At 37.6% G+C, this 27,473-nt stretch overlaps 3 protein-coding genes across 3 annotated transcripts; 2 read left to right on the top strand and 1 right to left on the bottom strand.

Annotated features, from left to right (window-relative positions):
* The first annotated feature begins 3,801 nt into the window (after positions 1-3,801).
* On the top strand, positions 3,802-8,429 carry LOC112175567 (ATP-dependent RNA helicase DEAH13). The gene is made up of 10 exons (XM_024313252.2): positions 3,802-3,861; positions 4,518-4,592; positions 4,680-4,783; positions 4,872-4,932; positions 5,023-5,121; positions 5,179-5,289; positions 5,667-5,900; positions 6,036-6,266; positions 7,466-7,579; positions 7,659-8,429. Exons 1-10 carry the CDS (start codon positions 3,802-3,804, stop codon positions 8,394-8,396), a joined length of 1,827 nt encoding a protein of 608 aa, XP_024169020.2. The 3' UTR covers positions 8,397-8,429.
* Positions 8,430-8,481: 52 nt separating this feature from the next.
* On the top strand, positions 8,482-10,682 carry LOC112175566 (ATP-dependent RNA helicase DEAH13). The gene is made up of 2 exons (XM_024313250.2): positions 8,482-8,879; positions 9,163-10,682. Exons 1-2 carry the CDS (start codon positions 8,508-8,510, stop codon positions 10,528-10,530), a joined length of 1,740 nt encoding a protein of 579 aa, XP_024169018.1. The 5' UTR covers positions 8,482-8,507; the 3' UTR covers positions 10,531-10,682.
* A 1,137-nt stretch (positions 10,683-11,819) lies between these two features.
* Positions 11,820-26,987, bottom strand: LOC112177907. The gene is made up of 13 exons (XM_024316147.2): positions 26,913-26,987; positions 26,658-26,795; positions 26,476-26,575; positions 19,164-19,270; positions 18,842-18,924; positions 18,502-18,700; positions 16,687-16,808; positions 14,388-14,454; positions 13,476-13,526; positions 13,168-13,220; positions 12,725-12,935; positions 12,213-12,383; positions 11,820-12,081 (listed from the first exon to the last, which is right to left on the bottom strand). Exons 1-13 carry the CDS (start codon positions 26,985-26,987, stop codon positions 12,022-12,024), a joined length of 1,437 nt encoding a protein of 478 aa, XP_024171915.1. The 3' UTR covers positions 11,820-12,021.
* Between the last annotated feature and the right edge of the window lie 486 nt (positions 26,988-27,473).

A 27,473-nucleotide genomic window follows, 5' to 3' on the forward strand; every position in this document is an offset into this window, starting at 1 on the left:
ATGCCATGTAGGATAATTGTTGTCATCGAGTTTCACAGAGATGATACTAGACAGATTAGCAAGAAGGGAAACCGTTGTAGCCACCATTGTTCCAGAAAGAAAGCTTGGATCTTGAAGAAAGAAAGCTTGGGTCTTGAAGAAGAGATTGAAGGGATCGAAGAAGAAAAGACTGAAGGATCGAAGTAGAAGACTTGAAGAATCAGAAGACTTGGAGAACTTCCATGGCTCTTGATACCATGCTGAAATCAAAGATCTAGGGATTTGGGAGAGAGAAATTGAGAGCAGAAAGTTAGAGGAAGAAGACGATGGTTTTTCTTATTAAGAGTTGTACTTGAGTGATTATTACAAAGCTTTCATTACATTGCTTTTTATATAGCTAACAGTAACAACTTTGGTTAAAGCATAAACAGACTTTAACAACTTTCTGTTAGGCTTAACCAATTTCTCTAACATCCATTTCTTGGGCTTAGGACATTTGTCAAGTGTAAGATTAGTTGAGTTTCTTGACTCAGACTCAGATGGTTGACCTTGACCTCCATTAATCTCATAAAGTCTATACCAATCACTAACACAGGAACAAAACGTGATTCTGGTTCGAGATTATACCTTCAAAAATCAACTCAACACACTGCCGAGACTGGGAAGGGGATGAACTGGTGATTCCTCGTGCTACAACCCAAAAAACTTCACAATATCTCGCCTAGACCTGCAATCGAGTAAGAACATAAGCCAAAAAGGCCGGAGAAGTCGCCAGCAGCGAGGAACCGCGACTGGGCAAAGAGCAACCCAGAAACCAAATTGTCAAAACTCGATCGAATTGAAAAAATAATTATGCTGGGGTGTAGAGCATGACAAGGAGAGGAAGTTTCATACCACAGACAGCCCAAACGGTGGCCGGAGTCGCCAGAAGTTGCAGGAGTTGCCAGAGAAGGTTCGAAGCTTCGGGTCTTCGTTTCTCCTTCTCTGTTCAATGCATGAACAATCCAAGTATGGGAAGTTGTTGGCGACGGCGAGACAAACCTCCGTGCACCGGCCGGAGGTGGCCTGACGGTGGAGCTCTGAGCGGGTTGAGGTGTCGGGTCGCGGTCTGTCTCGAGTCAGAGAGCTCCCAGCTCTCTCTCTCTGATCAAAGGCCCATATATACCCCAATTTAAATTTTATTCAAGGGCTAGGATGAAGCGGTGGATTTATGGATGACTAGGATTGCACCGCGGGGGAAATTCATTTTCTAAAATCACACAATTCCGGAAAATCGATATAAATAGCTCGATTACTCGAAAAATTCTCAGAAAATTTCCACGAACTCGTCATGTCGTGTACTTTATTATCTAACTCCTAAATTGAGGATTTCACTTTGTGAAAATTTCTGAAAATTTCCCCGAGCCCTTAGATGATCACCGAGACCGTTAAATAATTTATCGTACGACCTCTACTACGCTCGATACATTTTTCCGGGGCTCACATGGAGTTGGAAATGAAAAATTGGATAACTGGGATTCCCCCAACACGAGGTTATATACTAGAATACGTCCAAACACACAAAGACACGAAAAACAAAAAACAAAAAATAATAATAATAATAAAAAAAGGATTCCTTTCAGATGAAAAAAGAAAAAGAAAAAAAAGAAGCATACTTTCAGATATAGAAGGGCCAATCAATAAAAAAGAAAGTTGGAAGAACATCCAAACCATGAACACTAGAAGACAAATAATACATCTGAACAATCTAACCCGAGGCAAGTTATGTACAGTTAGGCCTCGTTTGGTTCGCAGAAAGTAAGCATCAGGAAAGGAAAGTTGTTCATTTCCTATGTTTGGGATGCAAAAGGAAATGAAATACTTTCTTGAAGCAAAAGAAAATAGGGGGGGGGGGGAAATGGTTCATTCCATACTTCAAAGGAATCACTTCCCCCCTTCCCCCTTCTTTCCTTGCATTTATTACTCACAGCATATTATTTTATTCCATTAATTACATACTTTTTAACAACTTTCCGGATAACTTTCCTTACATTACCAAACATCGGAATGGAAAGTTATTCGGAAAGTTCATTTCCCTTCCCATGGGAAAGGCAAAGGAACTACTTTCCTTTCCGCGAACCAAACGAGGCCTTATTAGAGGAATGTAAATGTACATAGAGAGGAACCTTTTCAATATTCATAGATTTCATGAGAAAGACAATGCCATCAATAGGGACTTTCATTATTTCAGCTGGAGAAAATTCGAGAAACTCATTATTATATACTGTAGAAGAATAAAGACAGTGCCCAAGTCTCGTTCTTCTGGCTCTTCCTTTTCGTTGAGCAGCCGATGCCTTACTTATCCACTTTATGTTATATGTTTCCATACCATTTGAGAAATTAATAACCCTTGATTTAATAAGAGCCGTTAATCATTTTTTTTCCTCAAATTTGAGCCATCAGATTCAAAATTACAATTGTTGCAGTAAAAAAAATAAAAAAAAGGGCGACATCAAAACCGTCCATATTCAAAATAGACAAATCATGGTCGTCCAAAACATAACTATCGTAAACTCACAACGGTTAGAAGGGGACATGTATGTTAGGTGGGGCCCACCATATTTGACCAAATTCTGGGACGTCTTCTCTTTCTAGCGCGTGCACGTCAATCCTGCAGCAGAACCAAGCGCGTCCTTTGCACTTTCTCTTTTGGCGTGTTATAGTTTAAGTTAGGCTGATGCAGCCCAATTCAGTGGTCCCGATCACTGTAGTTGGGTCTTGGCTATGAAAAAGTCCCATATATGGGACTTGTTTTGAGACCAAGTTCCATAATTCCAACACCAAACCCCCCTAAAACCCATTGTTGGAAAACCCAAAACATGTTTAAGTCTCAAAACTAGTATGACACTCCCACCGTTGGAGTTGTCCTAGAATGGATTGTTGGAGAGCTCAAGTCTCATTTGAGTTTTAAATATGGAATAGAACCCCCATTGTTGGAGTTGCTTTAAGGGGTCATCATTTGGCCCTCAGGCTCTAAGCCCATTTCAAGCCGGCCTGGCCCTTGTACCATGGATGCATGCCCAGCCCGACCCTTTAAGCCCACTAAAACAAGCCCTAATATTTTAATCAAGAATAGCGAAAATAACACCCTATTGGTTGAAGATGACAATTGGGTGCTATATAAATAGTGCAAGAACGAGGTTCTAAAATAATGATAGCACCCCTAAAATGAGACTTCATGGTTGGAGTTGTCTTTAAGTTGACTTAGTTTATAGTTTTAAGCAAGGTTTTAAATATCGATTTTAAATATCCATCGGAACTTTAAAAAAAAAAAATATTGGAAATATCGGGGATATATCGAGGATATAGGAGAAAATATATCATTTTTGAAAAGGTTAATTTATTAGAATTACATATACATACATATGAATGACAACTTCATCTACATCCAAAAAGAGACTCTAGGTAGTTAAAAAGCCACTCGCTGGTCTACGAAATTGCAATAATCAAACCAAGACATATGACTTATATAGTACGAATTGTAGTGATGAACATGATAGTTATAGATCTCTTTAGAGTTGTTCACTGTTTCCCTATAAGGGGATAATAAGGATGAATCCAACTGGATGACTGATCATATACTTCTCTATATTGATTATAACCATAAGCGTTATAACCAAATTGATTGTTGCCTTTATGAGATTCATTTGAGATCCCACTGCACTCTATGCCTAAATTGATAGAGTCAAAACTTAAGGCAATTGAAGAAATATCAGATGGGGTACTTTGATCATCAGTTGCACCTCTAGTCCTCCTCCCATATCAGGTCTTCTCTTGAGCACCATGACTAGTTATTCTCACTCCGTGATCTTCATCTTAGGTGGTATGATCTTACATTCACAGGTAATTTGGTTTAATCCTCCACCCACAGAAGATTGTCCATATTCATATTTTTCACCTCCACCCACAAATTTGCATTTAGAGAATTATTTCTAACCCAGAATCTCTTTGAGGGTATTTCTCCTCACCTAGATTCGTCTTGAAGGAATTTTCTCATCACCTAGATTCTCCTTGAGGGGATTTTCTACTCATCTAAATTTACCTTGAGGAGATCTCTCTTCACACAGATTTGCATTTAGAGAATTACTTAATTTTTTATATTTTTTGTTTTTTCCATAAGATTTTACATTTACTTTGACGATGTCGGAGAAATTTCGCAGAAACTGTAGAAGATAAGATATTCACCCCCTAAGACATATCTGTACATCGAAAAATGAGGATATCGGGAGATATATCAGAAATATCGCAGATATTTAAAACTTTGGTTTTAACTTTTAAGGGCTAAAACGGGGCGGCCCAGTAAATATGAGAAGTGTTGGGGGCGGCCTGGCAAATATGAGAAGTGTTGGCCGATATATAACTATATATATATATATATATATTGATAAAGGGAAGAACTTTGAGCGCGCAGCCGCAGCACCAGAGTTTGTTCTCAACTCTCAAGCCTCAGAACTGATTCAGTGTTGTGTTTTGGTTCTTGTTAACTTAAATTTTGGTAGCTTGAAGGGAGCTGGCTGATGAACATGTTGCCATACAAGAGAAGGAATAATAATAAAAGAAAGCGAACCAATGAGGTATGTATGGGCAGCAATTGCATGCGTTACCGATCACTCACATTTTGTATTTTAAGTCTCAAGGATTTATCAATTTGATTACCTCAGGAACGCCTTAGAGAAACCCAGACATCTCACAAAAGGAAGTTCAACAAGTTGAAGCAGGAGAAGGAAAACGACCTTGTGCTATCAAAAAGCGTTGAGGCGTTAGAGTGAGAGATCCTTTCGCCTTTTTTGATATATAGTTGATTATTATTTTAGTCCCCATCTTTGATCAAATTGTTTTCTTTGCACTAGCAGGAAATATAAGATTCCAGAGGGTGCACGGGCTCTTCTCCAGTCATCACGAAATATTGGCCAGGTTTGGATTTGTCCTTATTGATATTTATTTACTTTTTCTTTTTTTTTGTTTCATGTCTTTAGTCATCCCACTATTTTTTTCTTCGTGTAGGTTGAGTCCAGAAAGGTTAAACGCAGCAAAGGTTTACTCCACTTGAAACTTACATCCCATGCTTCCAGTGAAAGTGAACCTGAGTTGGAAATAACTCAATCAACACAGGATCAATCGTTAATGGTACAAAAGAACACGTCTACTTGTTCGGACTCCTCTACAATGCTACTTTGTGGCACAAGGCCTCCTGATATTCATAACAACTCTTTACCAGAAGATGGAACTTCTAGCATGGATCATAACTGGAGTGAAAGCATAAACTTCATGGTAATTTTTCTACTCAGATTCTGTAATTTTATTAACTGGATGGATTAGATTTTCCTCATTCAAATATAGGAATTCATTTGTCAGCTAATTGCATCTTATCATCACATGTGCATTTTGGATATGGTATTGAGTATATTTGTGTAACTTGAATTCCTATTCTACATGTAAACCCCTAATTTATTTCAGTAAAGTTTTCAACTCAGTGGATCTGATATGGTTTACGCTATCAATAATTTGTCGGATTATAGGATTGGATCAATTTTTTTTTTTTTTTTTTGCATCAAATCTGATCTAGAGTGATTTGGTCCTTATATGATCCCTCGATGCTTTATCAATATTGTTATTGACTACGTAGGTATGGGGTGCATCTCATGCAGGATAAAGTAGAAGAGAGTCCTGATTCAAGTTACAGCTCAAAGCTTCCTGCACCAAGTATTCTGAAAGATCCGAAAAATAGGCGGCATGTATCAAGACCTCCTGAAGTGGTAAAGGCAAGGAGTGATATTCCTATTATAATGATGGAGCAAGAGATAATGGAGGCCATAAATGAAAATTCCACTGTTATTATACGCGGAGAGACTGGATGTGGTAAAACAACCCAAGTTCCACAGGTGGTTTGCTTTTATCTTTTTTTTTTCCTCATTATATTTTTTTATATGCTTGGTCGTTCTAATAATCATTCCCAGATACATTGTTTAACTCCCCTCGAAACTTATAAACTCCCCATTTCGTTTGGCATTGTATAGTTTCTTTATGAAGTTGGCATTGGTTCAAGTGTGTCTCCTCTTGGAAGTGGTATCCTTGGTGTTACTCAACCCCGTCGCATTGCAGTCTATGCTACTGCTAGTCGTGTGGCATATGAGCTTGGTGTACGCGTGGGTGAGGAGGTTGGGTATCAAGTTAGATATGACAAAAAGATAGGCAAAAGTTGCTCCATCAACTTCATGACGGATGGAATATTGCTACGAGAACTCCAGGTTAGTTGACCAATTGATATTATTTACTACGTGTTCTGTTATGGACAGCTAAGCATAAAAATTTCTCCATCTACGCTAGTATATCTATTTGGGTTTTACTTTGGAACCTGTTTGTCTGTAAGGCAGACCTATTACACTGATGGACTTTACCCTCCTTTTGCATCTGCAATATGAATCCCTAGTAAGCTCTGGACTTGTCAACTTAAATTTATCAATTGTAGGGTTCAGCAGGGGGTCTCAGTTATGAGCCTGGGTCCCTGAAGCGGGTTCAGGGTCCTGAGTTCAGACAAATAAAAACAAAAACTTTGGAATGGTGCTGGAATGGTTTGTGCATGGCTGTGGGCCTATGGGCTACTTAGATCTGCCAAAAAAAAAAAAAAAAAAGATCTTGTAGCAAGTATTATACTGTCTGAAATAGTAACACAGACACTGTTGATATGTACGAGACGGGAAACACATTGAATGTGTGTAGAAAACATGAAGTGGAGAGGTTTAAGTGAGAGATTAAAGAGAGGCAAAAAAAAAAAAGTGGAAGTTCGTTTTTTTCTTGTTCTCTTGTTTATTACTATAATCTTGTTCATTTATTAAAAACAGTTAATTTAGGTGCAAGGGTGTACTTTCTTTTTCACACCCACTTTGGTTGACAATGTGGGTTCTCTTTATATATCCTGAGTATTAGTAAGTTACCCACTAATGAGAATTTTTGGAGTGTTCTTATTTAGTAAGCTGCTCCATAAATGCGAAGTTCAGTAAGCATTTGACGGATGCCTCTGTAAGCCCAGTGACTATGAACTTATCCACTTAAACTCATCTCTCTGAAATTTGGACATGGTGTTAGTATTCTAGGGTTCACCATGCATGGATATTTATTCCACAGGCTACTTATTTAGTAAGCCTACAACATAACTAGGAATTTTAGTAAGCCTTTGATAGGAGACCTAGTGACCAGTGCCTATTGGATATTCTTGGGTTAAAAACAAAAACCTGGATATGGCTGCTGCAATATAGCTTTCAGCTTTTGGATTTTTCAGAAGACTATTAGGGAAAAAAAATTGCATAAAAATGGTAGTGTCTTGCTAAAATATTAACGGCATGCTAGGCGATTTACGTTATTCGTAGTATGTATGCGTTGATACATTTTGGAGTATGGTTGTCTGAGACTTCCAAGTGTAGTTCATAAGAACACCTCTTTTGTGCAGGGTGATTTTTGGTTGAAGAGATACTCTGTTATAATTCTTGATGAGGTGCATGAGCGGAACTTGAGCACAGATACACTCATTGGAATGCTTTCACGTGTTATCATTTGTCGTCAGGTGAATCTTAATACTGTTGCAAATAGTTAGATCTTATATTATCTAACCCATTGTAATAATCATTTGCATGTCATGGCAGAAAGAGTATGAACGTCAGCAGGAGTTTTTGCAGCAGTACTCACATTTAGGAATATCTATAGATCGGGAGAAACTTGTTTTTCCACTGAAGCTTGTGCTTATGAGTGCTACCATGCCAGTGGAAGACTTCATTTCTTATAGGAAGCTGTTTCCTGACCCCCCACAAGAGATAAATGTTTTGTCTAGACAATTTAAAGTAGACATTCAGTTCTCAACGACAACTAAAGCTGATTATACTAAGGAAGCATGTAAAAAGGTCTTGGAAATTCACAAGAATATGCCACAAGGAGGCATACTTGTGTTTGTCACTGGGTACTGGGAAGTGGAGGTATTGTGTAAACAGCTACGTAGAGCTTCAAGGGAACTGACTATGAAAATAAAAAAAGGGTGTTGTGTGATGGAAGGTTCTGTAATAAACTCTGTTGGAGAGATAAATATGAAGGAGAACAGCGAAGCATTTCATTCAGCCAACCATCAGAATGATGTATTTAGTTACACTGATGAAGATCAGTGCGAGGTAGATGACGAGTTTGGTTCTTCATATGATACAGAAACAGAGAGTGAGCTGGAAATTATTGGTGACGATGGGGATTCATTGTGTCAAGATACCCCAGAAGTCTATGGTGAGGTTGCACAGATTTTAGGAGAGAACGTGAGCATTGCATCACTGAAAGCCTCTTTTGAATCATTGGCTGGAAAATCTTCTTCAGATTCTACTTGCAAAGAACCTATTTCATGAACTCTAGACTCTTGCTCTAGCCAATCCAATCATAGTCGCAGCTTGGGGAAAAAAGATGCGGTTGTAGATGATAGTTTTGCAGGCTGTCTGCGTGTTCTTCCTCTTTATTCTATGCTGCCTGCAGCAGCTCAGCATCGTGTATTTGATGAAGTAAAGGAGGGAGAACGGCTTGTTGTTGTGGCCACCAATGTTGCTGAAACCTCTGTCACTATACCTGGGATAAAGTATGTTGTCGATACTGGAAAAGTGAAATCAAAGGAATACAACTTTAAAAATGGAAGTGAAATATATAAAGTACAGTGGATTAGTAAGGCATCGGCTGTTCAACGTGCAGGAAGAGCTGGAAGAACAGGGCCTGGTCACTGTTTCCGCCTTTATTCTTCGGCAGCATTTAATAATATCTTCGATGACAGTTCCCCATCTGAAATATCCAAAGTCCCTCTTGAAGGTCACATCCTTCTTTTGAAGTCCATGGACATTGAGGTGAGTCCAACAATTCTTGATCTATTCTTAAACAGCAGAACATCTCTTGATGGGACTTAAGCTATTTATTACTGTTAAAAAAAATTATGACTTGTTTTTAAAGCTTGGTTAGATCTGTTTTCAATAATCCCTGTTATTTTGTGACTTGTGTGCTATTAATATTTTATTCATCTTCATAGTTTTGTTCACTTTTTTGTCAGACTGTTTGATACTGTTTCTTCTATTATGTATCAAGTGCTCTTGTAATCCGATCCTTTTTTTTTCCCTCCCTTGTGCATCCCAGTTGTCTGCTTTTCCTTTTCTTACTCGTCCAAATGATGATGCTCTTAATGGAGGACAGCGTTGCTTGGAGATCCTTGAAGCGCTTACTGAGGATGGAGAAGTGACACCTCTAGGGAAGGCCATGGCTTATTATCCCATAAGTCCTCGCCACTCTAAGATGCTCCTAACAGTCATCAAAATGTTGAATAAGGAGAAAAGTTATAAACGACCTAATTTAGTACTAGCATATGCAGTTGCTTCAGCTGCAGCTTTGAGTTTGTCAAATATTTTTGTTAGTCAGTTTGAAGACAGTTGCACAGAAAACCATGACTTAATTGATGGAAATTCCAGTGCTCCAGTTCACGGTGAAGTTATAGACAAGCAAGACAGAGTGATCAAAGAGAAGAAAGTGAGAGCGTCTTGTGAAAATTTTAGTAGTCATAGCAGTGATGCCCTTTCCAGAGCTTATGTTTTGCGGCTCTATGAACTTTCCAAGAGCCGATTGCATTTCTGCAAGGACAATGCTCTACACCCAGAAACCATGCATGAAATATCCGAGCTGAGAGAGCAGCTACTCAAACTTGTCTTTTATCATAGTGGTGTGTCTGGCGGTGAATTTTCATGGATCCATGGTAGTCAGGAAGATGTTGAGCATGATTGGAGGGCTGATGTTATCCCTCTTTCTTTGGATGAGGAAGGCCTCTTGTGCCGGGCCATCTGTGCTGGTTGGGCAGATAGAGTTGCCAAGCGCATTAAAGGAAGTAAAAATCAATATCAAACCTGCTTGAGTAATGAGAATGTCTTTCTCGACCGCCAGTCATCTGTTTCTAAAATTGCTCCTGAATATTTGGTGTACAGTGAGTTGATACAGAAAAAGAAACCATACATGCACGGTGTTACTTGTATCGAACCAGAATGGCTTGTTGACTGTGGTCGGGTCTTATGCAAGCTTCCAAAGGGCAGTGCACCTTACTATGACTGTGTAAGTGACAAGGTACTATACAATGTCACTCCAACCTTTGGTCCTCATTTGTGGAAGCTTCCGGAACATTGTTTGCCTATTGATAAGACTGAGTTTAAAGGTGCAGTGCAAGCTTTTGCTTTTGCTTTGTTGGACGGCAAGGTTCTGCGTTGCCTGAGACCTGTGCGTGCATTCATGGCAGAACATCCTCGTACTGTTTTAAAGCCAGTGGCAGCAAATCGAGAACGGGTTCAGAATCTCTTGTTGAAGTTGGGGGAGAAGAAGATACACAGCCGTGCTATGTTGAGAGCAGTGTGGAGTAAAAATCCCAACGAATTGTATCTGGAAATCCGGAACTGGTTTAGAAAGAATTTCCACTATAAGTTTAAGGATATTTGGGTCGAAATGCTTCGTGAAGCCGTTTACTAATGTCTGGTTTGCAGTAACCTGCATACATCCATTTATTTAATGTCTCTTCTTTTGTAGGCAAATAAATAAACGGCTTGTATTTTCAATGATGTATTAGTCTGGACTTCTTTTCTATCTTTCTGCAGTGATTAGTCAGTACATGTATTTTGTTATGAGGTTGTGTAATATATATTGCACTTGTGCTCTTGCAGTTTCCGAGTTGTCCTCACTCCTGACCTGGATGATCGTTTTGTGTACTTCAGCACAGCGAAACAAATTCATAACATTATAGGAAGTAAATTTTTAGAACTGGTTCTAGTGTGGCTTCTTTGCTACAACCCTCCTGCCAATGTCCAATGTTAGCTGTAATCTTCTGGTGCATCTCCAGACATCTTCCAAAAATCAGTATGTCATACTTTTTGATACCAAGCCAAGCGTTATAGAACTTGATCTCTAGTAACCATATGAACGTACAGTTGCGAAGTGGTTATCAATCTGTTTTCGAACTAAGAAATGTTGTTGCTTGCTAGAATGACGATGCAGTGGTATTGAAAGTTTCAAAAGTTGTTGCTTGTGCTGCAGTCATAACATTCAAGAAGCCATCCCACGTATTATTATTGATGATGATAATGGGAGTTTGACAAGAGCAGTCGAGGGGAGGTAAGTGTACAGGGCGTTAAAGGGTATACCCCCATCCAAGGCACCAGGCCCCGATGGTTTTTCCCCTCTTTCTATCAAACATGGTGGTCGGTGGTGACATGGTGGAGGCGGTTGAGGTTTTTCTCGGGTCGAAGGGATAGGTTGAAGGCTGTTAACAATACCTATATTACGCTGATTCTGAAGGCCAAAAACACCCCAGTACGAGTCAGTTGCGTCCGATCAGCTTGTGTAATGTATGTACAAGATTGGTTCGGAAGTGCTTGCAAATAGATTGAAGCTTTTACTGGATGCAGTGATTTCTCCTTTTCAGAGTGCATTTGTCCTTAGTAGGTTGATGTCCGATAACTCTTGGTGACTTTTGAAATTTCTCATTATTTGAAAAGGCGTTGGAGTAGAAAGAATGGTTTTTGTGCTTTAAGCTATGAGTAAGGCTTAACGATCGGGTTGAGTGGTCGTTTCTGAAGGCAATTATGATAAAGATGGGGTTCTGTTTGGAATGGATCACCGTATCTTATTCTTTTATTGTTAATGGGGAGCCCAGGGGACGGATTGTTCCATCTCGTGGGTTGATGAGACAAGGGGACTCTATCACCGTATCTTTTTCTCTTGTGCCCTAGACTCATAACACAAGCAGAGAAATGAATGAATGGTGAAGTGAGCAATTGGTTGGGAGGTACTATCCCCACACTTTCAATGATTATACATGAAACCAGCTATACAAGTTTTAGTTAGTTACTATAATTATGTACAGAATCTGCCAGTGCAATTTTCAGTACAAAAAGAAAAAAAAAAGACTTGCGTCCACAATTTACAAAGTACCAATATCTGCTTCTCGTAAACCATATCAATACATTAGTGTACACCTTCCTTAAAAGGACCAGAATCATGCAGTAGTTTCATCACAAGCTTAACCTGCATGTAAAGAAGTATCATTAATGAAAATTGGCATCACTGAAGCAGACGGGTGTGCTAATAATTGATACAAGGATTTTGTAAATTAGTGGGAATGATTCTCAAGAATACAGAAATATAAATGTAATCACCTGAGTTGATTCACGCACAAGAAAGTCCTCTATGGCCTTCCTGAAACTTTGATTAGTCAGGTAATGGCAGCTATACGTGGCCACAGGCATATAACCCCTCTGAATCTTATGCTCACCCTGCGCTCCTGCCTCCACTGTGCTTAAATCAAGTTCGATTGCAGCTTCTATTGCCTGAGACAAAGTGACTGTTACGTTTATGTACTTGTCTACTTTAAGTTAATATCAAAATTCAAAAAAGAACTCTTAGTTTCTCGGATCAACATCTGAGATTCAAGGACGGACGAGATCCCATAACTATCCATATTTTGGTTATGTTGGTGGAATGAAGTCAGCCTTCTGGGTGAGTGGATACCCTAGGGAAGTGAAAAGAATTGTAACAATCTTGTATATGCATCCTTTCAAATTGTTTCCAATATTTGAAGATATTTCGGTCAATCAAGAGTCAGAACCACTTTTTCTGCAAAACCTAATAGACTTTCTGCCTTGCTAATAGAATAATAATATAGATAGACCTGGTAATAGCATGCTTCAAAATGCAAACTTGGATAATAAGCTCGGGGATGGCATCCCCATAGGCGTCCAAATAACGTGTCTCCTCCAATAAGATTAAGAGCTCCAGCAACAAGCTCATCCCCCTCTTCAGCAACAACAAGGAGTACCTGATCTCCCATCTTTGACCCTATGTTGTGAAAGAACTCCCTAGTCAGGTATGGGGTACCCCACCTGTGGACAGGATATGAAACTCAAACTTTTTCATGACCAAAATAGAAAAGGCAAGATTCGAGCAATTTATATTTGTAACAGGTTGTCAAAACAATATAAAGCATAAAACCTAGCGGTGGAAATTATCTTGCAATGTAAAACATAAGAGATCTCTTCTTCAGGAGGAGCAAAAAAAGAAGAAGAAAAAAAGGATAAAATACAAACAAACATAAGAGATTTATAAGGAACGAACTTGTTGTCAGTTGTGTTGCGGTAGAAGTTATAGAAGGCATCCCAGTGTCTAGCCTGCCAACAGAACATTATTAAAGAGGTAAGACCTATTGCAGTTATTCACCGTAACATAATGTGTAACCAACCTCAAGGTGTGTTCGAACAACCTATCAGCTAGAATATATTGTAAACTACTATAATGGGTTACATAAGATTTTATTGTTTATGCAGATATATAATTGTATTGTACATACTAAAAATCAATGCCTGCTAGAATAAGTGGAAATCAACAAAGAATGGAGCTGAGTTTGCAGTTACTAGAACAGACACCTTTATTTCATCGCCTTGCAACCGTTTCATAGTCAAATTCTGCTGCAAAATCTGCCGTGAGAGTTAAATATTTAGCACTATATTCAAATAAAATGCAAATTCTAGTACAAAAACTTAGTATAAGCAGAAAAACAAGTATATAACACTTGAGAAGCTCCACACACATCCTATGAATGTATGTGTACACCGTACTTCCACTGACACAAAGTAAGTCTCACAAATTAAAATAACAAAAATGAAAAAGAAAAAAAAATCATCAGAAGAAGAAAATCAAAATTTACACAAGCAATTGAAGATAAATGGAAATATTCATGATCATCCCATGCACCACACTGACCAACAAAAGGAAACATGAGGTTCAAAAATATATTTAAGTCTTTACACTTTGACGACATCCGATAAAACTCAGAAAGTGTAAATATATTTTTGAACCTCATGTTTCCTTTTGTTGGTCAGTGTGGTGCATGGGATGATCATGAATATTTCCATTTATCTTCAATTGCTTGTGTAAATTTTGATTTTCTTCTTCTGATGATTTTTTTTCTTTTTCATTTTTGTTATTTTAATTTGTGAGACTTACTTTGTGTCAGTGGAAGTACGGTGTACACATACATTCATAGGATGTGTGTGGAGCTTCTCAAGTGATGAATATTTCCACCCTTTGACGACATCCGATAAAACTAAGTCTTTACACTTTCTTCATGCACATAATCTTGGTCACAACTCCCAAGAAGCAACACATTTTGTATTATCTGGATGTTTGCTAACATGAAACAATCTAACAGGAAAGCCAAGTTTCTAGAAGAAGTGATTGCATCAGAACCCTTATTTATTATTTTTCTATATAAACATTTTTTGGTTAAAGTTCATTACACGAAATAAAAAGTAAGAAACCATGATAAAAGGACCAACCTTCTTCCGCTCTTGACGAATATTTTTCCTTTTACTTTGCTTCATGTCCATCAAGAACTCATCAAAACTGTTCACAAATAACAAAGTTCTATTTTTAACTATTCAACATTTTTTGGTTAAAGTTCACAAATAACAAAGTTCTATTTTTAACTATTCAATCACAAGATCACAAAGTCATATTGATTTTTTGACTTCTATAATCTAATGTGGTGATGATAAATACAGATGGACCTTTAGTGACATTTATTTTGGCAAAGTAATATGCTTTTGTCTTCAAGTATGCGTAACGAATTGCCCTAAACTTCATTTTATATATATATATAATGACCCAAGCCTTCAGCGCAATCTAATGATCCAAAACCTTCTATTTGTTAGGTCCCCATATAAGGAACTTCCCCTCAAAATAATCAACTGAAGCAGAGGCTTTTTTTTTCCCCCTTTTTTTTTTTTGGCAAGAAACGACTTGAATAAAAAAGAACCAGAGATACAAAGAAACTATCAACATCAAACCCAGACAGAACAAGTGCCTGGGTAGAGGTATGGGAAGCATCTGATAACAACAAAACATAAAAAGAGGAAGGTGGATTAGAATCCCAATTCAACTGACGCATCCTCTTGGAAGACAAAGCAATCTGCGGCCTTACTGGCTTGTCTGTGGACCAAAACCAGCTAATTCTATGTAATGATGGACACATAAAGTGAAATTTCCAGATTAATGGAGCCAGAGTCCAATGCATATGGAAATTTGGAATCATAAGAGCTGAGATAACTTGTAAACGGTTATTTACTCATCTAATTGTTTAAATCATAAGCAGAAGCTGTTTACTCATGTAATAGATGACAGATATAGACGAACAGAGTGGGTCCGGAAAACACTGAAACCATCAGTATGAAATCAAATGGTGACATACACTTGACTTTGCTGTTTTCCTGCAGGGGCAATTCTGGAATGGAGATCTAAAACACAGATGGTTTGGATCACAATAGTACTATACTATGGGGTGACCCCAAGCCTGGAGCAACAATAAAGCTAATCTGAGATGTAGCTCAGGTAACTTGTGACATATGCTTAATACTACTTAGGCTTCTACCTACTTTAAATCAATGTTCTAAAAATAGCTAGGCAGTAGGCGGGCGCTGGGGAGGGGCATAGCGCCTAATTTCTTAGGCGGGGATTAGGTATGTATTCTATTTTAATTTTATTATAATAACATATAAATAAGCGTCTAATAAACAAAAAACTAAAGTTAGCAATAATTGATTGAAAACATGGGGAAAAAAGTTAAGTATATAAGGAGTACTAAAAAAATCAAAAGTTGGTTTTTTAAGTATTTGATCCGAAAATTAAAACATTCTGAGCATTTCTCTTAAACCCGGCATGCCTAAGCGCCGCCAAGACTAATCGAGGCAGCTGGCTACATTTTAGCGCCTAGGCGGGACCTAGACGGTTGCCCAGAGAGATTTTTAGAACAATGCTTTAAATATAACCCAACTCATGTAGACCTAGTAGACTTAGCCCACCCTCAATCAAGTACTCCACATGCATCTAACACACACAGCTAAGATGTTCCTGGCTCTCCCCAACAATGAGGATCTCTTTTGATGAGATGTATGAGAAAAAATCTAAATAAGCATCCCTCTTTTTATAAAATTATTGGGATTGCGTTGAGAAATTCAGATACAGCATCCGTGATGAGACACCGCGTAACAGAGTCTACTACTATAGGTCGGCAAATACTATAAGCCATAATGTGAAACTAATGCACAATGATTACAGTAACATTTAACATGCACACAATCTTTGAGCTCGAGCAGCACGCCCTCACCTTCCCCCAAAGCAAGCAAAAAAAAAAAAAAAAGGTTCCAATTTTTTACAGATGCTAAAGGCACAAAGGAAATGCTAAAGGATATCCTAGCATATTCCTTCGTATGTGATCCATCCGGTTTGTTTATCTAGTGGTAAGATGACATTGGGCAAGTCACTATTTCAGGAAATAGTCACCAAACAACCACATATTTGATTCATGGAAAGAAAAGGATTTCATTTTGCTCAGATTACTGCTAACTGGGCTAATATATACATGCCATAGAATCTATTCATTAGTAATCTCCAGTATTATCCTAACATTACCTTAATATTACAGTGGTACGCCCTTAATCAGATATTGCTTTTATATTTCCTATTAGAAATTAATCTTCAAGGAATATGACAAAGACACTGAATTTCAATTACTAGGAATGACTATGTTAGAATGATTAATAAACCAAAAAAAAAAAATGATAAGCATTATTTACTCACTTTTTATAATTACGATTTTTCCAATGGTACTGCATTCCAATTCTTTGTAGAAATCCCTTTTCACTCAGTTTGTCCCACTCCTGTTCAGATGGGAAGGTAATGTGCAGTGATGAAATCTGGTACTGTCATAAGACACAAATCAGAATAAGCTTACAGGGCATTGCGAATTGCAAACAGCACAAGTCAGTTAAAAAATAAAAAATAGAAAAAAAATAGAAGTTAGAAAGAGCACAAGCCATTGCATAGCCACTAACTAGTAATTACGTGGAAAATCGCAATATAGTGAAAGGCCTAAATAACAAATGCCCCCAACTTGGGTAACAATCAACGATCTCCAGCCCGACTATTTATTTCAGAAAGTCCTTGTGTTCTTTTATTACTTGTCAATGTCATGTCCTCCCTCTCCATCAAAAATCAGTGTTCCATCTACTTTCCAGTCACATGCCAATCACGTCAGCGAAAAATGCTCTCCCACTTATCCTTAATCTCTTAGTGAAATTATTCTAGTAAAGTATCGCCATTACTGATTGCTTAATTGAGATTCCTCAGCAACAAAAAGCACAGAAAATTCAAATATGTGCGTACATCTGTCAGCTTATTGGACGGTCCAAGTCTCCCAGATGCCTAATTGTGACCTTCATTCAAGGTCCTTGAAGATCGCTACAGTTCGTTGAAGCTCCAGAATTTGATCCCTGGCAGCCATTTACAACATGTGCATGTGCCTACATACTAGCATTCTTGATTCACAAACCACCAAATCTAATCCTAAAAAAAAAATCATCTAGAGCTCTTCTCACTTCTTCTCATGCTTCCTCACCATCTTTACCACTTCTTTCTTTTTCGGCTGGAGAAGATTTCTTAGAGAGAGGGGGGTATAGAGAGAGAGAGAGAGGAACATTTCTTTTTGGTCTTAGAGAGAGGATCCAGGAGAGATTTTTAATATTCAATTCTTGATTTATTTATTTTTTCATTTTTATGAGATTAGTTTAAATTCCAATCACATGGAGATAACAGGAAAATGGATGGAAAACAATGGATTAGTCGGAAAGGGGGAACATTTAAATTAATAAAAGAATGGTAGGAGATTGACAATTTGCACTAAAAGTCAGAGAGCATTTTGGCATTTAAACCTAAATGACATGATTAAGACTGTAATTGCATTCTAAGAATCGAGTCGAAGTGATAATTATGTCCCTTCAAAGAAACCTTTTCTGTGACTCTATAGGATCAGTCATGCTTATGCCACACTGAATTTGACGCCTTCAAATAACAATTCCAGTCAGACAAAGAATACGACTTAACACCAGTTTATACCAGAAAATAAAGCACGACCAGCACAGAGGCTCAAGAAATAAAATTTCTTCAAAACATAACTAGTCATCTATTTCGAACATGTACATGTCATTTTTTCATTCCGTATTAAGATAATAATTTCCGAATCCAATGCACAACTCCTAGTACAAATCGAAAAAACAAAAGTCTCGACTACAAGCTTAGGGTAACTTCCTCTTGTTTCCAATAACAGAAAGTGGGTAAGATAGCATAGCTGCCTAGGCTGCAGGAAACACCGTAGTTGACACTGAAAAATAAAATATTGAGTGTATGATCTATACTAAGGAAACACAAATAGAGCAACTCATTTACAATGAAACCTCTGATATGCATGTCTTATAAGTTTCCCACTTGTCAGGGAAAGACTTGATAAGACAAAGTAGACTTGTCAGCAATATTTTTAATTGTAGATCGGCACACTAACTATGAAAAAAATTCAGAAACAAATTAAAGGCTTACCAGAAAAGTTTATTAACTCAATACCTTGGCCGTCAGATCCTTAAGAGCAGAAACTATGATGTCAAAAACTTGATCTTTGAACAAGGTATTCCGTACTAAAATCCTTGGGCCAGTTACTGGAGTAAAAGGGACACAACATTGTAACTTTGGATAATATCTTGACCCAAAACTATAATGTGCATCAGCCCAGGAATGATCAAAAACAAATTCACCATAAGAATGACTGCACACCAATAAAAGAGATCAGTCAGCAGAAATCATAAGCTTGGGTATATATATATAGACACACACACACACACACACACACATATATATATAAGAACAAATTAGAGCTTGCATATAAAGAACAGAGCAGATGCTAAACCTTTTAAGATAAAGTGGAACAACACCCAAAGTATTTTCATTTGCATCCTTGGCAACGATATGGCTTGGAATCCATCCTGTTTCCTGAAAAGGATTCAATTGTGTTGGTACTGCCGACTCATTAATGGTACTCACACAAGATGGAAAACAGAAAGATATGATGCATGATAACTTAAGGGGAAAGGAGTTTTTCAACTCTTCTTGGAAGAGACCAAAATTTTGGAGACGAGTATGACAAAAACCAAATGCAACAAATGATACTAAAGAAAACGAGGGAGACAAAAAAAAAAAAGGGTAAAGTTAAAAATGAAAGGATTGGTAACCTTGACTGCAGAACCCGACAGTTCCAAGCTTGAAAGAAAAGCATGAGTAAGAAATGGGTTATATTTATCAGGGCCGGTAGCATCCATGTAAAATAACCATATACATGCTCACAACATATGCACACAATCATAAAAGGGATTAAGGCTTACCTTCAGCAATTACTGGCATGGATTCCATCTTATGCAACTGCAAACACGAACACTGAATATAGCCTTCTGTTACTTACCAACTTGCTTCTCAATGGACAGAACAATATGCAAAACGTCGGTAGTAATCAGGGACCAATTCATCTGTATATATAGGTGACTTAAACCTCAAGAAGCTTCCCATTGAAGCTATCCATATCGGTTTAGGTTTCCTAGTTAGATTCTTAATGTATCACAACTTGTAGCCTTCCTTGTAGACTAAGCAATAGATTACTATCCTTAATGAATTGATACACTATTCATTAAGTCACTAGTATTGATTTACTGTTTGTATCCATGTTAAACTAGGATTGATATTAAGCTAATCATCAATTACTTTATGATGATATGTGTTATGTCCATATTTGATCTTACAATCTCCCCCTTGGACTCACACATATCATGCTCGATGATTTGCACCAGAGAACATCAAAACCTACTTAACTTACTGAAGTGCGCGCCAGATAACAAACTTAAATCGAAAATCCATTCCAACATGGTCAGATCACAGTTACTTATGCAGAGCAAGAAACAGTATACATTTTAACAAAAATGCAGAGTTTCAAAACCACAAACACAAGCTCCTGCAATCCACATATGTCAAACCAGAAGTGATACAATATATGTTAATGTGTATCAACAAGTAAACATATATTAGGTCCTACTTTATGTTTCTAAAACCAAAAACTCAAGCAAATTTACTGAACACTGATGGCTTAAAGATATTGCTTGAACCTTAACATCATGCTTCACATGATTTAAGCCATCTGATAGCAAGTATAACTTTAAACACAAAATCGATAATTTTCAGAACATTCAACAAAAACTGCAGTAATAACCAAAATCTGAAAATACCTCAAAATTTATTAATAATAAAATCTGTCATTACAAACAAGTTGTGATAAACAAAATAAAAGATCACAACTAAAACACAAGAACTCAAAAAACCTTAGAATTTTAAATGCTCCAACTGGACTAACTCTCTACTGAACCTAAGCATCTAAATTAGCTAAAATTCCAATGCTTGCTGTATGTTTCTGGAATGCTGCTACTGACAATGCCTTAGTGAAAGGATCTGCTAGCTGTGAATTTGTGTCAATACTCAAAACAGCTATTTCACCATGCTTTACTCTTTCTCTAACACTGTAATACTTTAGATCAATATGCTTGGAATTATTTGACCTTTTACTGTTCTTGCTAAAGAAAACTGCAGCCTCATTGTCACAATAAATTACAAGTGTTCCAGCCACAATGTGACTCAATACTTTGGTCTGCATGAGAAAATTCCTAATCCAAAGTCCTTCACACACAGTTTCATATACTGCAATAAATTCAGCTTGCATAGTAGAAGTTGAAACAAGTGTTTGTTTCATGGTTTTCCAAGCAATAGCACCTCCTGCAAGCAAGAACACATATCCACAAGTGGACTTCTTGGAGTCTGGATAATTCCCTGCAAAATCCGAGTCTGAGAATCCAATGAGTTTCAGATCCTCCACTTGCCTATAAACTAGCATGTGACTTTTAGTTCTCTGCAGGTATCTCAACACTTTCTTCCCAGCTACCCAATGTTCATGGCCTGGATTAGATTGGAATCTTGACAAAATCCCTACTGCAAAAGACAAATCCGGCCTAGTGCAGACTTGTGCATACATGAGACTTCCTACAAGTCTGGCATAAGGCTTTGACTCCATATTTTCTTTCTCAACATCACTATTGGGACTTTGCTTCTTGGTTAACTTATCTCCTTTGGACATGGGAACTTCTCCAGCTGCACACTTCTCCATACCAAATCTCTTTAAAATTTTGGTAACATAATTCTGTTGAGACAAACCAAGTAGTCTCTGTGCCCTATCTCTTTTAATCTCAATACCTAGTACATAGGATGCTTCTCCTAAGTCTTTCATGTCAAAATTCCTTGATAGAAAACTCTTGGTATCTTTAAGCAATTTAATGTTACTGCTAGCCAAAAGTATATCATCCACATAGAGTACCAGAAAAATAAAATTGTTCCCAACAGTCTTCAAATAAACACACTCATCAACAAGATTTTCTGTAAATCCAAAAGTAGAAATCACAGAATCAAATTTCTTGTACCACTGTCTAGAAGCTTGTTTTAGGCCATAAATTGATTTTCTTAACTTACACACTAAGTTTTCACTTCCAGCTCGCACAAACCCTTCTGGTTGCCTCATATAAATCACTTCATCTAGTTCACCATTCAAGAAAGCTGTTTTAACATCCATCTGGTGCAGCTCCATATCAAAATGAGCCACTAAAGCCATGATTATCCTAAACGAGTCTTTTGTAGAAACTGGAGAAAAAGTCTCAGTAAAATCAATGCCCTCCTTCTGTGTAAAACCCTTGGCAACTAATCTTGCTTTATGTCTCTCTACATTGCCATTTGCATCTCTTTTGGTTTTGAAAACCCATTTACAACCTATAGGCTTCTGGTTGGGGTCAGGTTCAACTAATTCCCAAACTGCATTTTGACTCATGGAATTAATTTCTGCTTCCATTGCTAGCTGCCATTGATGAGATTCACTACTTTCAATGGCCTGATTAAATGTAGTTGGATCATTGTCCTCTGCACAGTCCATTTCAATTTCTGCTTCTTGTAGATAAACAATGTAGTCACTCTCTTCCCCCCATAAGTTGGTTTTCTTGCTCTCTGTGATCTTCTAGGTTGAGCTACTGGAGGATTTTGAGGTTCAGTTACTTGACCAGTTACGTGGTCAGTTACTTGGTCAGTGACATGGGCAGTGACTTGACCAGGTACAGTTACTTGGGTAGTTACATGGTCAGTGACATGGGCAGTGACATGGGCAGTGACTTGATCAGGTACAGTTACATGGTCAGTGACTTGGTCAGTTACTCGACCAGGGACAGTTACTTGGTCAGTGACATGGTCAGTCACTTGACCAGTTACTCGACCAGGGACAGTTACTTGGTCAGTGACATAGTCAGTTACGTGACCAGTGACATGATCAGTTACATCTTGTTCTAAAGGCAATGCTACACTTAAATTCTCATCTGACACAATTTCCTCAAAAACTGAGGTTAAATCCTCAAGGTTTGTATTGTGAACTTTTTCACTTAGAAACTTTACTTGATGTGTTTCAAAAATTCTAGGTGAATGATGAGCAGAATATAACTTATAGCCTTTAGATTTATCTGGATAACCTACAAAATAGCAACTAACAGTTTTGGGGTCAAGTTTATTCAAGCTTGGATTATAAATCCTAGCTTCTGCATGACATCCCCAAACATGACAGTGATGAAGACTAGGTCTCCTGCCACACCAAAGCTCAAAAGCAGTATTTTCTATGGCTTTGCTAGGTGTTCTATTGCAAATATAATTTGCAGTTTTTAAAGCCTCACCCCACAGAAATTTAGGCAAACCAGTTGTACACATCATGCATCTAACCATGTTCAAAAGAGTCCTATTCTTTCTCTCTGCAACACCATTCTGTTGTGGATTATAGGGTGTTGTGTATTGAGCTTTAATTCCATTGTCTTGCAAAAACAAGGCAAATGGACCCTTTTGTTGGCCGGATTCAGTGTACTTTCCATAGAACTCTCCCCCTCTATCTGACCTTACTGTTTTGATTTTCTTTTCTAGTTGATTTTCTACCTCAGACTTAAAGATTTGAAAGGCTTTCAATGCTTGTGCCTTTTCTGAAAGTAGATAAATATAACTGTATCTAGAAAAGTCATCAATGAATGTGATAAAATACACATTCCCACAGATAGTTTGATGCCTAAATGGTCCACATATATCAGTGTGTATGAGTTCTAATAAATTTTGGCTTCTATATGCAGTCTTCTTTCTAGTATTAGTTATTTTTCCCTTAAAGCATTCAACACAGTCTGTTAGATCAGAAAAATCAAGTTCATTTAGGATGTTGTTTTTCACCAAAATTTTCAGTCTCTCTTTTGAAACATGGCCGAGTCTTCTATGCCATAAAAATGCAGACTTTTCATTTAGTTTGGTTCTTTTAACACCTATTAAAGTGTTAGTACTGTTTGTGTTATTTTCAACAAGTAAAATTTCTTGTTGAGCCATTGAACAATTTAACTGTAAATAATCATTCATAATAACACCAGAACCAATTTGAACAGAATTTTTAGAAATAAGAATTCCATTACTATCCATAACAAGTCTACAACCAGATTTTACTAAAAGAGAAACCGAAACCAAATTCCTTCTCATGGAAGGTACATAAAAACATTGTCCAAAACTAACAATTTTCCTAATCCTAAATCGAGCTTTAAGGTTCCAATAGCCTTGACTGCCACTCTCATGCCATTGCCTACACACAGGTTCACTTCATCACTTTTTGGGATTCTCCTCCTTATGAATCCCTGCAAAGAATTAGTAATATGAATAGGTGAGCCTGAATCTATCCACCAAGACTGTGGTTCAACATTTATAAGATTAATTTCTAAAGAAAAAACTGTATTAGAAAAATCTTACCCTTTTTGGCTAACCAATTTTTATAGCCAGTGCAGTCCTTTTTCATGTGTCCTACTCTTTTGCAAAAGTAGCACTTGAACCTAAATGGCCTATTTTCCTTGGCCACTGCAGCTGTTGAACTCTTAGTTATGGCTTTGATAGGCTTGAGCTTATTTTGGGGCTTTTTCCTTTTAGGCTTCTCAATGAGGTTAATGGTTGTAGCAGGTTCCTTTTCTTCCTTGATCCTAGATTCTTCATCCACACAGATGGATATAAGTTCATCTAGAGTCCAGTTTCCCTTTTGAGAGTTGTAACTGGTCCTAAGATGACTAAAACTGTTAGGCAAGGAATGTAGTGCATAATGCACTACCTGCTCATCCCTAACCCCCATCAAGAGCTCCCTGAGTCTGCCATTTATATTGATCATCTTCATAATATGCTCTCTAACTCCCCTGAACCCATGTACTTCAAATCATGAAACTCCTTGGTTAGCCTAGCAGCTTCTGCCTTTTCACTTTCTTTAAACTTAGCACCTATGAGTTCCAAAAAATCTGATGCTAGCTCAGGTTCTTCTATACTTCCTCTGACAGTCTTGGACATAGAGGTACGAATGAGGTTCTTAGCCATTCTATTGGATCTATGCCACTTCTTGTAAAGATCAGTTTCCTTCTTAGTGCTCTTTTCAGTTAACTCTTCAGGTTTATCCTCAGTGAAGCAATAGTCTATGTTCTCATGCATTCCCATATAGTTCTCTACAGAATCTAGCCAAGCTCTATAGTTGGTTCCAGTTAGCATCAAGACACTGTTCAAGTTCATGTAAGAGTTACCTAAGGAGCAAAACAAAAATTCGTGTGAGTTCTCAATTTGTAAAGAAAATAACTTTAAGTTTTCTGTGTTTTATTTAGCTTTAAGCAACCAAAACAAGAACATACAGAAAACCTAAACAATCCATACTTGCATTCATATCAGTCCATAACCAAAAATAATGTTAAGCAACACTTTTGAGCAGAAGCATAACATCCTGGAGTTCTTTATCAATATACCATGTTCAATGAAAACAAGTTATCCAAAGAAATTTATCCACATCTTTAGACAGAAGAAAAATTTCTAAGTATCCGTATTTATTTTCATCAAGCACGCATATTGCTGTTTTGTATTCTAAAACCATACTTGACCACTTCTTTGGAAGATAAAACTGAAGCATAGTTTTAAAACACAAAACACAATTTCAGTTTTGTTATTCGATCAGTTACTTGATTAGTTACCTGACCAGTTACTTGGTCAGTGACCTGGCCAGTTACATGGTCAGTGACCTGGCCAGTTACATGGTCAGTGACCTGGCCAGTTACATGGTCAGTGACCTGGCCAGTTACATGGTCAGTGACCTGGCCAGTTACATGGTCAGTGACCTGACCAGTTACATGGTCAGTGACCTGACCAGTTACTTGGTCAGTGACCCGACCAGTTACATGGTCAGTGACCTGACTAGTTGGTCAGTTACCTGATCATCGTTTTCTGCCAACATCAATGAAGAATGCTTTGTGCATCATAATCACTTATGCCAACAGAAAACCACAAAACCCATGAGCTTTTAACTTTATATTCTACCCAGATTCATCCTTGTAAGAAAATTAAGCTCTCGTATCTGTCAATTTTAATAATGTGTAAACAAAATCTGGGAGATTTTTGTTCTTCATGCAATTTTTACACAATCACAGATACAATACCATATCATCAATCAATTCATCATGCATATTCAAGCACAATCAAAATTGTTTCGATTCCAAGAAACCACAGAACAATCAAGAAATTGTAAATTTCATCCGGTCACCATCTACTCTAACCTAACGCACGCCGGGAATGCAACTAGTGTTCTTGAGCACAATCAAAATTCAATTATCATGCTATGAATCGAAATCAATTTCACAGAAAAAACCTGTTTTTTTTTGCTTTTTCCCCAATTTGCTGCTAAAAATCACAGCGGAAGCGTGAACTTGATATTTAACCAGATGCAGCAATTGACTTAAGTAACTTACCTTGATCAGTTACATGACCAGTTACATGGTCAGTTACCTGATCAGTGACTTGGTCCGTAAAGCAAAAACCCCTTTTTTTTTTTTTTTTTTTTTTTTTTTGTGTTTGTTTTGCAAAACCCTAAAACGATTTTGATACTTGTGAGCCTATGCTCTGATACCAATTGTAAAATAACCATATACATGCTCACAACATATGCACACAATCATAAAAGGGATTAAGGCTTACCTTCAGCAATTACTGGCATGGATTCCATCTTATGCAACTGCAAACACGAACACTGAATATAGCCTTCTGTTACTTACCAACTTGCTTCTCAATGGACAGAACAATATGCAAAACGTCGGTAGTAATCAGGGACCAATTCATCTGTATATATAGGTGACTTAAACCTCAAGAAGCTTCCCATTGAAGCTATCCATATCGGTTTAGGTTTCCTAGTTAGATTCTTAATGTATCACAACTTGTAGCCTTCCTTGTAGACTAAGCAATAGATTACTATCCTTAATGAATTGATACACTATTCATTAAGTCACTAGTATTGATTTACTGTTTGTATCCATGTTAAACTAGGATTGATATTAAGCTAATCATCAATTACTTTATGATGATATGTGTTATGTCCATATTTGATCTTACAATCCAAACTGCACGCATCCCAGTCAGTGGATGAGACCTCAGAGATTGAAGAAATGACTGAAACCGATATCTTACTAGGCTTCCCCTCTGAGATTCCTCCCTTCAAAAAAAAAAAAAAAAAACCCAGCAATGAGACAATCGCACAGTTAAAAGTAAAAAGACCATGTAAGATGGAAACTCACCTCTGGGCCTATCAAAGTGAATTCCCCAAGTGAAAGATTGGTCTCTATTTCTTTTGGCTCCGGGGACTTTTTAGCTCCCCAAAATAATGCACTAATTCTAGGCGCCTGAACAGCAACTTGTCCAGGTTTTGATTTCCCCTACAATTACAATCCACCCTCCACAATCAGTCCCTTGAAAAAAATCAATGAATAGCAGAGTGAAAGGAGGACCCAAACTGGCTTGGCGATTGAAATTGAGAATAGTTTTGCGGTTACCAAATGAAAACGAGTTGGGTATCGACCCAGAAATGGGGAAGGCTTGCTGCAGCAGTAGCTCATTGCTACTGCCATGGCTGATGCCCGCCCTCCTCTAATTTAATTTTCGCACCACTCTCTCTAGCTTCTGATAAACCGAGGAGCAAACATCTATCTGCACGCCACGTTGCACAATTTAGTACTGGTGGCTTTCTCTTTTTTTTTTTTTTTTTTGTACCCATTTTGTGTTTTTAATATGATCTGGCTGTCATCGAAGAAAAAAAATATATTATTTATTAGGAGAAATGATCATTTACTCAATTTTGGGAACACTTAACCCCACTTACCCAAACACTCTAAGGGATTGCCCACTTAATCAACAGTTTTCATTTTTAAACCCCAATTACCCAACCTTTTCAACATGTGCCTGTTTTATTCAATTTTCCTGACGCTTTTGCCCCTCTATAACTGAAACGCTTTCAAATCGTAACAACAACGTGATTTTGGGAGCAAAGCTCTCCGATTTTAGAGAGTGAGGATCGGCTGTATTTGTAGAGAGAGAAGTTCCCTGGTTTTCGAGAG

The sequence above is a fragment of the Rosa chinensis genome, chromosome 7 (genome assembly GCF_002994745.2).
Source record: "Rosa chinensis cultivar Old Blush chromosome 7, RchiOBHm-V2, whole genome shotgun sequence".
Taxonomy (NCBI): Eukaryota; Viridiplantae; Streptophyta; class Magnoliopsida; order Rosales; family Rosaceae; genus Rosa; species Rosa chinensis.